This window comes from Artemia sp. Qi Xiang Cuo, chromosome 10 (genome assembly GCF_049724085.1).
Source record: "Artemia sp. Qi Xiang Cuo chromosome 10, ASM4972408v1, whole genome shotgun sequence".
In the NCBI taxonomy this organism is placed as follows: Eukaryota; Metazoa; Arthropoda; class Branchiopoda; order Anostraca; family Artemiidae; genus Artemia; species Artemia sp. Qi Xiang Cuo.
This window is the reverse complement of record NC_142803.1, coordinates 48,589,337-48,604,783: the sequence shown is the minus strand read 5'-3', so window position 1 is coordinate 48,604,783 and position 15,447 is coordinate 48,589,337. Positions and strand designations below refer to the sequence as shown.

The 15,447-nt window shown below is 37.4% G+C and overlaps 1 protein-coding gene and 1 pseudogene across 1 annotated transcript in view; both read left to right on the top strand.

The window, feature by feature from the left end:
- Arp3 (Actin-related protein 3) overlaps positions 1-15,447 on the top strand; it is an 81,812-nt gene that overhangs the window by 26,293 nt on the left and 40,072 nt on the right. Inside the window, exons 3-5 of the mRNA XM_089095483.1 lie at positions 5,232-5,388; positions 10,699-10,856; positions 14,489-14,633. Of these exons, the coding sequence (XP_088951609.1) occupies positions 5,232-5,388; positions 10,699-10,856; positions 14,489-14,633 (460 nt within the window). The remainder of the gene's footprint in view (positions 1-5,231; positions 5,389-10,698; positions 10,857-14,488; positions 14,634-15,447) is intronic.
- Positions 550-1,919, top strand: LOC148947841 (uncharacterized; annotated as a pseudogene).

Here is a 15,447-nt window from a genome sequence, read left to right as displayed (position 1 = left end):
GGACATGATCGGTTTGTTAGAACTATGGCTCAAAACACAGACTAGGGTATAGTTTTCGGGCTCTTGGCAGTGATGCCGAACGTGGTAGAATTGTACCATTTTGGTACATTTCACCTCTACTGGTACAATTTAGTACAATCCCACAAAATATGGTACATTTTACTAAATTATGGTACAGTGTGGTAAAATTCAGTATTTTTGAACCTATTTTTGTATTCTGTCATCTACAAATGAAGCGTGTCCCTAGAACCGATCTCCTGAGCTCTGAAGTAACAGCCTTGAAGAGAATCATTACTGCTCAGTTGAGCTTCGGCGAAGAAAAGGAGAAAGCAGTTGCAAAGATCCTCACAAAAGAGATTTTTCTTTTCCCTCCATCTATTTTGAACATCTTCCGCAACAATCAACCAAGACATCCTCTGGTTGGAAAATGAGGACGGGGAGCAAAGCTGTGCTGTTGAACTGGCTAAGAAAAAAGGAGGACTTGCAGCTTGGCCGGCGACTTAGAAATCCAAAGAAACAACATCAGCTACAGTACACATCATTGACCTAATGTCCAAGATAAGGTCATATTGGCCTGCCAGGTTCGAAACAGTCGAATCCTTCGCGGAAAGATTGCTTCTATCGTTGCTGAATGATCTTCCAGTTGGTATTCCTGAAGTCCACATTGTCGCAGATCGGTGTGACGGGCTGTTTGGGAAGCTAACGGACACCGGAGAGTCGATCTCCTTGAAATCAGCATGCAGACTCCGACGAGGGAAAGGGAAAAACCTCCAAATTTCCGCTCTTAGCACAATTGAAGAATTGGACGCCGTACTTGCAAGCTCAGGGTCTAGAAGCCGGCTCCTCGAAATTTTGTATGAAACCTGGGAGCAGATGGGTGATCAGCTTCCAAACGCACTCAACCTTTTTCTGAACACTGTGACTATGAGGAATTCTTGTCCTCCACCCACGAAAAGGCTGACCAACACCTTATTACACATGCCAAGTATGCTAGCCGTTACGCTTGTAGCATCGTTGTGCATACCAAAGGCGCAGACGTGGCAGTAGCTTGTGTTTATTTTTTTGAAGAGTTTCAAGCTCAGGGACCGAACGAAATTTCCTTGAAGTTCCCGGCTTACATTATCCCAGTACACGAGCTGGCGGATAGAGTCTACTTGTCCAAAGAGGAGCAGATTATGTTACCGTTCGTGCACTGTCTGTCAGGGTGTGACACAACGAACTTTTTCTTTGGCGTCGGGAAAGCTTCTTTCTTAAACACTGCGGCGTCTCCAACTTTTGCCTCAAAAATGGTGTGTGTGACGGAGCGGATTAAGGAAGCAGAAGGGAAGTTTTCAGTCGACGCGTTTAGAGAAGTTTCCGACCTATCAAAATCCCTGGTCATTGAAATGTACGGTAAACAGGCCGGATTCAATTCACTGGTTAGTGTAAGGGCTTACATTTGGTGCCAGAAACAAGATGTGAGAAGACTGCCACCTTCTGACGACACCTTCGAGCCATGCATACGAAGAGCCATGTTCGCTACATGGATAATCTTGTCGTCAGTACAGGCTCGGCCGAGCATACCAGATCTACTCCTCCGTGAATGGAAGATAGCTGAAGAGGGAGTAGATGCGGTCATCTCGAGCTGCGAAGAAGCATCAAGCCTGGAAGCTTACTGCAGATGCAAAAGTGGAAGATGTAGGAAAGACTGTAGCTGCTCAAAAATGAAAGGATGCTACGCCTTATGCTCCTGCTGTGGAACGAGGAGGGCATGCAGGGATTCTGACCTTGCCCCATCTGAATTCTCGGAAGAAGAAAACGAGGAATATTTTCGAAAATTCCCTGATCAGTTACTATTACCCAATTTTACGGGCAGGCCTAGTAAGACAACTCCTGTGCTCCGACTGAATCCATCTGTGAAGCAGAATTCTTTCATGTAGTAAATACCTTAGTCGTATCAGTGGCAAATCAGGTCCCAAAAAGGTAATTGCAGACCCCTTAGTACACCAGAAAACATATTCGTCCGTTCTAAAAAAAATACTTTTTTTAGTCAGCATTTTTTTAAGCCTTTTTTTATTGTTAATTAAAAGTTAAAAATTTTAAACAGTTAGAAAGTTTAAAGTATTCCTACCCTTTGAAGAAAAAATAAACTATGTCCATTCTCACGATATTCACGATACGGCTAGTGATCATTTCAGTGACACTACAAAAAAAAATTCGCAGCCCTTTTAAAAATAATAATAATTTATATTTTTTTTAGCTCAAATTGTACGGAATTGAATGAACTTTTTATTCTAATATGAAAAAAAAAGTTTATTACCTTGAAGAAATTTAGAGTTTTTAGCCTTTCTTTGAAATATTAGTCGAATTTTACAGCACTTATTTTGAAACTGTAGTAAATAGAGAAAAAATTGTGTTTTTTTTTTCAATTTAAAAATCATATTCTTGTAGATCTAGATCTCCTCTTTCGATTGATATAATATTACGCCGGATTCCTCAACCCAATAACTCGCAAAAAAATTCTGAATCGTCACACTTAGTTATAGGCTAAATTTGGCGTTTTTGGCCTATATCTCAGAAACGCCCCAACGGCGAACATGCGCCCTACGATATTCGTTTTCAGCATGGTCGACTACCTTAGGATCCGTCCTCAGCATTTTTGTACCTTCCGGCATGGGTAGGTGCACGATACAGAATCTGGCGCCCTGACTATATTGACAAGGGTTGCTGTTTACTGACAGTTCGTTACTACGAGCTGTTTGACTTAAGGTTCTCCTAAATCTGGAGGAGGGCTTATAGTCTCTACTGTAACTCGTTTTTTGCGCTTAAGTTTAATGTGCGTAAAAAAAATGCTTCGAGAATTATATTCATCCCTGGAAAAAATTATACCCTCGAATATTTTCAATATTGAAGGCGTAGAGCAAAGTTAGTACTTAGGGGAAAAACAAACAAACACGTATCCATGAAAATACAAATATTCACATTTTCTAGTAAAGGGCTTGAAAGACCTACCGTAATTTTCTCTTATCTGCTGGATTTGAAGGCGGAATTTTCATCAAAATCCCTTTCTCTTTTTGGGTTGCTTTCCTCTTTCGAAAATTGGGGGCATTTCCTCAGGTTCTGATGGGTAAATTTAAACTTGATGAATTTAGTCTTGAAATCACCATAAAAAGCAAATTCTTTTAGTATATATAATGTTGTCAAAACTTCCTTTTTTAGAGTTTTGCACCTTTTGTGTCCGTAAGCATATGAATGAAATCTTTTATGTTAAAAAAATGGAATATTTCTTGCAATAAGAAGGAAGCTATCATTTACATCAACCTCATGTAGACTTTGTCTAAATGCAGGGTGATGAGAGATTGATTCCTTACCCCTCCCCCCTTGACCCGTGACCTATGTTTATCTGAGGCCCTTGGAGAGTTAGACAATTTTTGCATTAAATTGTGCAATTTGAGGTGTCTGGAACTCCCCCCTCCCCTTTCCCTGCCTAAATAATGACCCACCGGCCCTCCTTCATATTAGCTGATGCATGATTATACATCGCAGTACATAATTTTATTTTAAAAATCTCGTGAGTGACGATATATTTGTGAGCACATTTCAAGAGAATAAATTACATCATTCCCCTCAGGAGTGATCGTATCGTTTGTAGTACCTATGCCGCATGCAACATTACAAAAGGAACATAGCTGAATAAAAATTAGTGTTATGAGTATATTTACAAAACGTATTTTGAACAGTTGAGTAATGTTTAGAGGAGAAATGAAAAGCTTTGACCATCAAATTTGACAAAACCAATCCGAGCAGCTAAAGTAAAGGGTATTCAAAAATATCTGAAGTAATGTAAACGAAAATGAAAAACAAAGAAATATACGGTTAGAATACTTACGACATTTACAATTACAACGAGTCAAAATTGAAAGTGAAAAGCAAAGAAATATCCGGTTAGACGATAAGTAACAGCGAGAATCAAAACAAGCCAAAAACAAAAGGGAAGAACAAAGAAATACGCGGTTACAAGATTCGACAACAAGGAGCAGAATGAATTAAAAATGAAAGGGAAGAAAAAATATACGGTTAAAAGATATGTCACAGTGAGAACTAAGATGTTGCAAACAAATTTGGGTTATATATTTGCATTTTGGGAGGGGGAGGGTAAAGTATAGCGGGTCTGCATGCAAAATGTGTTAGGTACAATTATTCTGCATATTATGAATTAAGAATTGTTTTCTGACTTCAAACTGTCCAAATACTTTACTCCCCCCCCCCCTTATTTGCAAATATATAAAACAAATTATATATTTACCATCTATTATGTCACTTGTCTTTATCTTGTCTTGTCTCACGCTAAGCTGAAAGAAACGAACGAAGAAATCGGTTTGTTCTCGATTTTACACAGCGTAAACTTGGGTGAGTGGCGTATAATACACAAGTACCAAAATTCGTTCCCCCTACGGAAAAAAAACTCAAATAGAATTCTCAAATTTGGAAAGTCTTATTTTCCACGGAGGGGGGGGCCTTTTTTTTATAACTATTGGGGCTGGAGGATTTTTCTGTTTTTAGCATAGGGCTAGTTGTCGTTTTTTTTCTTTGTCTTTTTTAAGGTACTTGTAATCAGGAAGCAATTTTGTATTTTCCTTATCTTTTCTGCTCTTTCTTCCCTATTTTTTATTAGTATTTTCTTATCAGTGCCGATTGTGCCCAAATAGTGTTCTGGAGAGTATTATGTTCATTTGTTTTTTGCTTCTTTTTTTTAATCAATGCCACTTCTAGTCTTTTAAGCAGTACATACTATGTATTGAAGACATCGAAAATCAAAGAAGTACGTCCTAGGTTACAACCACTTGGCAAGTACATATTCTTAAATAGGAATAACAGTAAATTAGAATAGACATGAAGAAGTGACTGGGATCATGTTTCCCAGAAATAAAATAATTATATAAATATAAGCTCTCTCTCCTCCTCTGCAACGGGTTTTGCTCGTCAACATTAAGGCAATTAAAACGCTAAAACTACAGGGCAAAACACCGTATTTTTCCTGCGGTCCTACCAATTTTACTATAATCTTACCGATTTTACAGACAATTTTGGGTTTACACGTTGTTAAACAATTTCTTTGTTCCCGAATTTCATTGACTTGATTAAAAGTTTTACCTGTTATTACATCTTCATTTTATTTTGATTATAAACAAAAAGGTTGTGTGGATTCAAATCTCTGAACTGTGTAATTTGTAATCGTTTAAAATTTTTAGTATCCCGTCCGTCATGGCCTTGTTGAAGACTGGGATTTGATGGAAAGATTTTTAAGCCAATGTATTTTCAAATACCTCCGGGCTGAGCCAGAGGACCACTATTTTCTATTAACGGAGCCGCCTTTGAATACCCCTGAAAATAGGGAGTACACTGCCGGTAAGTTCTTCTTTTTCTTCCCTTTTTGTCCTTTTAATCAGGTAAGAGTTATTGAATGAATGAATATTTATTTCCCATCATACAGTTAAACAACAAAACGCGATGGAGTATTATGAAAATAAAAAAAAAAGAAAAAGAACGAACTATGAACACATAACATAAACATCAAAACAAAATTACATTAGAGTCATTTTTAGGGGTGTGAAGATGGCCGGTTTGATAAATATTCGAACTGAGAGTCCTCTGCAAGGAGGGGCGCCGTAACACCGAAATGTCAAACCACATAACCGTTTCGAAACGATCTAGGGATTTGTAGAAGTTACTTCGCAAACTTAAAGTAAGATTTGTACAACTTGGCCAGTAGCTTACGTTTAAGGCTAACTTGCCAATGAACAACACTAGCATATGCTGCACGTATTTTTCTCTCAGCATGCTTCATAAGGAGCTTTCTTGTATTCCTAAAGGTAAGCCAAGGTAAACTAGCTCTGAATTAGGCACAATATCTGAAGAACCTAATCGTACGCTTTCTGGAACTAAAGAATCAGGACAATTAAAAAATAGCACTTGCGACTTAGCAGCATTAATAGATAGAACTATGTTATCAGAGCGAGTTGCAAGCTCATCAAAATTACATTGAAAGTTGGTAATGAACGGCACAGGTTCAACAGGTCGTCGGCATAACAGAGTACAGATGTATCAACACCTTTAGATACGCAGTTAGTAGGAAGATCAACCCGGGGCAGGGAGAGCGGTATTATTATAAATGGTCGGGGAGATTATTGCTCCTTATTTTATACCAACGTGAACTAAAATGTCTTCTTCAGCGAACGAGTCACCGAGTTTCAACCGGACTTTCGGATGGTGACACATGTAGTAAAGAGTCACTATAACGTCCAGGCTAAAACCGCGGTTATATAATTCAAACATTGCTTGAGAATGGAGAAGTGATCCAAAAGTATTGGTCTTACCCTATGCACCTAATATGAACGTCTTCCCTGATGTCTCCGTATGTTGAAGAATGTAACAAACAGTTTGTAAGGCATGGAAACAATATAAAACCAACTTAAGCTCAGATTAAATGGGGGCATAGTGTAAAGGTCATGTACGCAATCTACGATCAGAAACTGTAAAATCTTCGCAAAAACATTATAAACCGTAATGGGTCTATACGACGGGCAAGAAGAATGTGGTTTTCTACATACCAGGGTTTTACTACAATACCAAGGCACATACAATCAGAAACAATACCAATATTAAAAATGATCTGAAAAAGTAATGATAAATGACTATATAATATATCACTCCCGGCCGTAAGGTACTGTGCACATATACTGTCCGCTCCTTCAGAAAACTTTTTTTTCATAAGTTGATGCACTATCGTCGTAATACCAGGCGGTGTAACCACTACCCCATTAGGTCTCGCTTTGGAAACCAGAAGCTCGGACAACTGTGCATCAAAAACACTTTCAACTCTACTATTCGGCTTTTTAAACTGTTTTTCAAAATGGGAATACCATTCTGAAACTGGTATACATTGGGAACCGTCACCAGAATGCACAGTTGTACGAGACCGGAATTTCCAAAGAGACTGGAAGTCCTTTAAGACTTTTTCAGCGTTAGCGGTCTTGATAGCAGCTAGATACTCTTCAAGGACCTTACGGTACCTTTCTTTGAAAATAGTCGTACAAAGTTCAGTATACCCGACCTAGGCCTTCCGCATTTAATCGATAGATGCAACCACCACTTAGCACTTGATCAGGCATTTACGAGAGAAGTGTTATTCGACCTGCCAGACTTTTCAGTATTGCTTCTAACTTTTTTCACGGGGATTGCCACTTTATCAGCACGCTTAAGAGCATGAATAATTTCTTTACAGTAGATGCTAATTTGTACTCGTAGCTCACTATTACTCAAACCCGTATTAGTTTGAAGAAGATGAAATGGAAATTTAAACTTACTTAAGAAATGGTAACACGTGGCTTGAAACAACGGCACATTCATTTCCCTCCACATTTTCCGCTGATACCATTTATTTTTGGCTGGATTGTCCTATTTGCGGGTCAATGGGACAGAAACACGTATAGGAAGATGGTCATCACAGGTACCATGGTCATCAAGCACAGTTACATGGTGGAAAAAAAACTTCCCGAAAACAGCACGTGATCCAGGTTAGACATCGAACTAGCATTAGAAATAAACGTAAAGTCTTTATCTTTCCTTAGTACCGAGAACGAAGAGGGTAGCATAGCTCTAATTAATTTACTACAAGGGCAATTCATACGTGTAAGATGAAGTGTCCGATGATCAGGCATCTCGGGTATGACCTAGGTATCTTCTTAGCGCACTTGGACAATTTACAACAAGCAGAGGAAAAAAAGCGTTATATTCTTGATCACCGTATTTAGTCGGTAGATATACGTTTATTATGGCTAAATCACTGATGACAGCTGCAATAAAGAGAACACTGAGTTCAATGATTTGAACTTGAAACCGACAAAGTATAGCAAGGCCACTGCTTAGACGACCACGAGATTTGCATTAGATTGCACTGGAGATGGCAGCTGACGCCGCATTCTGTATTTTTAATAAAGAAAGTCGCTCGATCCAAAGGAAATGTTATTGCACACATCGGTCCGTCATTCTGGACGAGGGTCTCAATAAGTGGGAGCTTTGGGCTCACTCCACCATTAATGTTCCAAGATATGACGTATAAATCGGTACAACTAGCCATGGTTAGTGAAGTTATTTCCGGACGGCTTTTCTAGCATCAGTTTACGATTTTCGGGACATCGATACGAGTAGCAATTGTGCTTCTTCGACTTACAGGAGACGGAACAAAATTCATTACGGTAGGGTTATTTACGTTAGGATCTACGACCTCCTTGAGCACGATGGGAACAAGCCTCAGCGTTACTAAAGTCTTTCGTCAAATGTCCATCGGATTGATGACAGTTGTAGCATCTTTTAGGAATGAAATGGAAAAGTTCAACCCAGTTCACCTCATACCCGATCTTAACTGGGCTTGATAATGCATTATCTAGACATAATGATATTAGAACAGACATATAGTTTCCTCTGTATGTGTCTGCTGTAAAAACACTTTTTTTTTCTTTTTTTTTCTTTGATTGTTAGTGTTAGGGTTAAATTTGAATGCTTGTCGATCATCCAAAATCAGAACACAGGTGCATATTTCAGAAGTCAATTATCATTAATTATGATTGAACATTTGTTATACCTTCATCCTAAATTGGCTGTTAATTATAAATTCTATCCCTTATGTGCTCATAATAGGCAAAATGAGTTAACATTTTAGTTCTTTCTGGACTTAAAGACAATTTAATTAACTTTTGGAAAGCACCCATTTTTATGCTTATTTTCATATAGTTTAATATATGCTTTTATATACGATGTATTAACTCTATAGAAATCAGAACTTTTTTGTTCATACAAGCTGTTGTAGTCAAGAGTGGAGTCCAACTAAATAGCTCGCACACAAAAAAAAAAAAAAAAAAAAAAAAAACTGGATTAGCTCTTATTGAATCCTAAATCCCAATAACTTACTTGACTTATTGCTCCTGCTGATGGTTCAGCTTAGAGAGGGATGCGGCTCTTCGTCTCCAGTCAGAACGGTCATGCGTAACTGCTTCTTGGAGGTCAGTATCAATCATGGAGAGGTGCTGAGTATCACAATAAAGCATAAATTAATGAGAGATTTGAACGGTATGCGTTCTCAGTACATATTAAGACCTTGTATTCCCTTTCTTTTTTTGAAAGTAGCGGTGATATGTTTCTATGGTTATCACTGCTGAGAAGAAATTGGCCAAATTTACAGATTGAACCAAAGCGACGCCTGAACCGAAAGCGAATGGGTGATAGTTGTAAAATGCTGATCCATAGCCTGCATAAGCATTGCACAGAATTGTTTGATTGCTCTTTTTTGCAATGCTGCAATTTGGTTACTTAAGTAATCTATGGTACTGGCTTAAGGACTTCATGCAGGGCAAGCGTAGAGTTGGCCTGATGCAGGTAATTTATTTTCAGTAGAAAATTTTAAACGTTCTTGGACTGTAAATTCTTTTTTTTGCAGGCAAGACATAGTACAAATGACACTTAGATTTATATCATGACAAAGTTCGTAGTGCCATACTTTGGGACATGAATCTTATGCTTAGCAAGGTCTCCTCAAAAATATTTGGGTTCAAAATTCCTGAAAAAGGCTTGTACCATCTGTGCCTCTCACTCAGACTATCTGTCTTGACTTTTTCCCCAATTAGCCATGGATTGATGGCAACTTCCAGGGGACTTATCGGTCATGTGTCAGATCCTATAACACGGTATTCCACCTGGGACTACAAGCGGCCAAGCCTTTTAGGCTTAGGTATCAACAAGTAAAATGACATCATTTTTATACAATCCTAAAAAGGGCTTATGCCAGATTTGCTTCTCACTCAGACTAACTGTCTTGGCTTTATTTCCAATTAGCTATAGCTTGATGGCAACTGGATTTTAATAAAAAAATCAATGTTCTTTCACCCAAAAAGGAGAAGGATCTGTAGCTTACAGAACTTGCCACGCTCAGTCTCTGCAGGCAGGGTAGCCAACAGATGTTTATCTGATTAGAGCTAACCACACCAGTGCCTAAAAGATATGTATGATTCTTATAAACAACGATAGGGGGGGGGGGGTGCCAGGACATAAAAAAATCTTTGACGATACAGTTCATCAGCTTTCTTTGTAGGGAAATTGACTCTTGAAACTATTACCAATTTTCCTTGTGAATTTTCATCGTCAAGTCTCAGATCTCCTCTAAGTTTTTCACCTTTGGCATTCTCATATTTCTTGTTTATAATGCGCATAACTAAAAAGTGGAATTATAATTTTGAACAGCTCCAACATGAAAACTAGGATAGGAATTTATATATCTCTTTCTCTCTCTCTCTCTCACTCTCTCTCTCTCTCTCTCTCTCTATCTCTCTCTCTCTCTCTCTCTCTCTCTCTCTCTCTCTCTCTCTCTCTCTTTTCCCTCTCTCTACAGTTTTATAGTTTGTAAACGTTTTGATATGAAAATCGTTCATTAAGAATGTAATTGAACAAAATCATTCCATTTCCAAAACAATCTCTAAAATAATTTTCCTTTTTTTTGTTTTTTTTTACAATCTTTGAATTCAAATTTAAACTGAAAGTTTTTTGGATGCGTATTCTTCCTCTCTCTCTTTTTTCTCTCTCAAAATTCGGAATGAAGATTCGTCGATATAATTCGTCGCAATGAAGAACTATATCAATCTTACAGTTCTTCCTGTTATTTTATAGAGATTATGTTTGAGTCTTTCAACGTTCCTGGGTTATATATAGCAGTACAAGCGGTCTTAGCTTTAGCTGCCTCCTGGACTTCTCGGCCAGTGGGTGAGCGAACTTTAACTGGTGTTGTTATAGATAGTGGAGATGGTGTCACGCATGTTATTCCTGTGGTAAGTTCTTATTTTTAATGTCGTCAAGGTACCCAGAAAAATTAAGGAGACAAGGGAGGCGAACTTATGCAAGTGCAAAGCTCAAAAGAACCTGAATAGGCATCAGTTTCCTGTATTATAAAGATATATTAACACTATTTTAAAATGATCTTGGCTTTGTCATTCTGTACACCAGGCTCAGTACCCGTGTTCAACACTTTCGTATTACATTGGATTAGCTTCATTGATTCCAGAGAGTTTATGATCAAAAGGGTCCTAAAAGGTGGGAACCTTCTGGTTGAGAATAGAATCAGGATTTGTGGGTACCCCTTATTATTTTGGTAATAAAACGTGATATATAAAATAAGAAAAAATGAAACACGGCATGCCATAAGTTTCCTTCGACATGCTCAAAATAAATAATATAAAAAACTTTATACGTAAGAAAAAGGCAATGCAAATTATAAACTCTTATTACCCCCCCCCCCCCCCATGTGGCGTGTAACTATAAGGTTACAGTATACAGTATTGTTTTTAGATTTTTTATGCTTTCTTTCGAAGGGGCCGAACTAACGCAAAACAAATTGATATATAAAATAAGAGATGCATCTCTAACCTCCATAATTAGGGTTTTCTCTCGTCAACTTCCTCAAACTGAGTCTTTAAAATAGTGTGCCGCATTTCATGCAGTTGAGACAATTAGACATGCAGCTAACATTTCATGCAACTGTTGAACTAGGTTGTGTTAATACGGGCTATTTTTCCTTAAAAACCAATAGTTCTAATGGAATACAAAATGAAAGTGGTTAGAGAGCTCTGAATGTTCACCATAGCACCCTTATAAGATTTCTTTTTAGGGGGCGGGGGGTGGATTATCATCAGCGGTTTTAACTTTAATCCGGCCTAAAGTTACTAAATGGAGGAAATTCCAGTTTATTGAAATGAAGCTAAAATATTTTCTTTTTCATTGCATTGCCTTAGACTGAAAATTACTAAATGAAATTATACTGAATGAAAATTACTCTCCTCTAAATCCTTGTTGAAAAGTGTGCTTTAATTTCATTGGTTTACGTCTGACGTATTTTTGTATATTATTTCTTAGGTGTATAACAGAAAAGGAAGCCAACAACCCCGCCTTTTTATAACCTGATTGGTACCTGTGTAAAATTTTAAGCCAGTAAAATTATACTGACTTAAATTTTGGTTGGCGCGAGTTTTCAATTAATAGACTAATGTAATATTGAAGAACAAATATTTGTTAGTCTTTGAGTTTCTTTGCTTATGGACTCTTTCTACTCTCTCCGAAATTTTCCATGAATAATGAATATAAAGATACGTTAGTATTTAAGTTAAGTCCACGCTGTACAAGCTGCGTGGACTGTCATGTCTATTACCGAATGACAAGGCCGTACCCAGGATTTTTTTTTTCGGAGATGGTTTTACTAAAAAAAAATTGGGGGGGGGGGGGAAGGTACACAAAAAACTTGAAAAAACGCATACAAAATTTGTTTATGTCCATTTTTGTTACGTTTTTACGAGTCAGACAAACATTTCGGGGGAATTTAAACACCCTACCCCCCCCCCCTGGTTACGCCCTTGCCGAATCTAGTATGAGTAACTTTGTTTCAATCATCCAAATCATAGTGCATACATCCAACAAATCATCGCCAAACACAAATTGTAGGGGGGGGGGAAGAAACTACCGTATCTGCATTTTCATTAAAAAGGACTTCACTGGTTTTTTTTCTATTTATTTATCATCTCCCCCCCCCCTTTTACTCCCTTCTTCCAAAAGAAAAAAAACAATTCATACGTCTGCCTGTTTCTTTATACTAATTTGACTCCTGTTGCCCAAGTCCAGAACATGTTCGCATGGGAGTAACATTTCCTTGCCATAAATATCTAATTGCAACTTCAGCCCCCTTTTTTCGCTTTGTTCAGCCATTACCATTAGAGTAAAAAAAAAGTTCAATTTTTTGGGGACACAAGGCAATTTTGCTAATCAATACCGCCAACCATGGAAAAAAAGCGTGAATATGTAGTTAACAAGTTGTCATCAAACAGTTCGTGGTAACGAACTGTAAGTAAGGAGCGACCCGGCTCAATAGTAACCAAAACTCTAAAAACTGAATTTTGATACCAGTAGATACATTAAAAGAATCGGATTTTTATGCTTATTTCAAACATACAAGTTTTATCAAATTTAGTCTAACCCATCAAAAGTTAAGGGAAAATTTTACCGTATTTTCGGAAAAAGGGAGAAACGCCCCCCTAAAAATGATAGAATCTTAATGAAAATCAAACCATCAGATTCAGCGTAGCAGAAAATCCTACCGTATATGTATCAAGCTCCTATCTGCAAAAATGTGGAATTTGTATTTTTTGCCATTAGAAAGATCATGGATGCGTTTTTTTTTTTTTTGTTTTTTTTTTTTTTTTTTTTTTTTTTTTTTTGAGGGGTGATCGTATCGATCCAGTAATCCTAGAATATCGTGAGAGGGCTCATTCAAACGGAAATTAAAAGTTCTAGTGCCATTTTTAAGTGACAAAAAAATTGGACGGCAACTTGGCTCCCTCCCACGCTCATTTTTTTCCAAAACTCACCCAATCAAAATTTTGAGATAGCCATTTTGTTCAGCATACTCGAACGTCAAATAAATATGTTTTTGAGGATAACTTAGTCCCCAACAGTTCCCGGGGGAAGGGCTGCAACTTCTGAACTTTGCCCATTGTTTACATATAGTATTGGTTATCGGGAAGTATGCCTACGTTTTCAGGAGGGATTTTTCTGGTGGGGGGTCGGCGGAGGGGGTTACGTGGGAGGATCTACATGGAGGATGTTTCCTTGGGGGAAGGGACATTTCTAAGATGGGGGTGCCAGATTTCCCAGCATTATTTAAAAAACGATCAGAAATTAAATAAAAAAAACAAGATTTTTCTACTGAAAGTAAGGAGCAACAATAAAACTTAAAACGAACAGAAATGATTACGTATATGAGGGGGTTCGCCCCCTAGTCAATAACTCACTCTTTAAGCTAAAGTTTTTTAGTACTTTCAAAAGACCTACCTATTCTAATTAAACGGCCATTGTGATTCAGGAATTTGTGATTCAAACAAAATTCGAACTTTAGCGTAAAGAGCGAGGTATTGACTAGAGGGCGAACCCCCTCATATACGTAATAATTTTTGTTCGTTTAAAGTTTTAGTGTCGCTCCTTACTTTCAGTTGAAAAAACTTGTTTTTTTTATTTAATCGCTATAAGGATCAGGAGCGTTAATTGTAGAGGGGTAATCACTTCCTAGGTTTCTTACCCCCCCCCCCCCCTAGATTAAAAAAAAACACCATTTTTCAGTATTTTTTTTTGAAAAATACCTTTCTTCGTATTTTCGTTAAAAAAAAAACGAGAAAACAACAAAGTTACCTCCCCCTCCTAAATTTTAAAAAATACATTTTGTACCCTCTTCCTTCTTTACCTTTTCGTGAATTGACTCCCCTGGTAAATATCAGGGCAATATTTTTCAGCAACTCCTTTCTATGTGAACCTAGAGTTAGTTTTTTTTTTTACTATTTTTTGTCCTATTTTTGCTAATGTACGCTTTGATTTATTTGAATTGATTTAGTAAAAATTCTTTTTTTCTTCTTCTTTTCCTTAGGCTGATGGATATGTCATAGGAAGCTGTATAAAACATATTCCAATTGCTGGTAGAAATATTACTTCTTTTATTCAAAGCTTGTTGCGAGAAAGAGAGACAGGCATACCTCCAGAACAATCACTAGAAACTGCCAAAGCTGTCAAAGGTAGTGTGACTTTTTTACCAAACATACTATTGTAGAAGAGCAACTGTTGAATATTTAACTAGTTTCCTCTCAAACTGCACCTGGGATTTTGGTCCTGGTTTGACATGCGACTTTCTTGGCTTCTTTTTCTAACTCTTTAGTTGTTGTTTTGAGGTTTGTGTAAGCAATGTTTATTCTGATGATTCCAATATTACTCTGCATAAATTTTCACTTGTAATAGGATATTTTTCCCATTTATTGTAGTGGTTCAACAGTTGTTGGTTGCTATCGATTTTTCTTATTATCATGCATCTCTATCAGCTTTACCCATTGATTTTGAATTGTGAACCAAACATTGAAGTGAGACAAGTTCATAATGACAGACAGCCTAGTGACAGTTTAATAAGGGAATCTAGGCTTATAGAACATGAGGTCTAAGGCTTAATTCTACTGATTGCAAGGTATCAGGATCAAATAGAAGATTTTTTTTTTCTGGAACAATATTTATTCATTTATTTATTAATCAGCATCTATTTTGTCTCCTTCAAAGTATTCCATCTTGGACATAATCCATTCATGTCCACACTTTTTTTAATCTTTGAAGCATTTCTGGTATGTGCTTTTTGCCCTTGGTTCTTCTGGTGGCTTTCATCGGGATGGTGTTGTGTGCTTTTGTATTTTTATTGGCCTTTGACAGTTAAAAATGCTAACCTTTTTTTGTGTATTTGGCATTTTTGACACAAGAGAGAAAAAAGAATAGATCAAAAGTGGAGGAGGTGACACGACGCTATTTCGGACGAGGACCAAAGCCCCAAGTCTGCTATTGAGCCAGTAT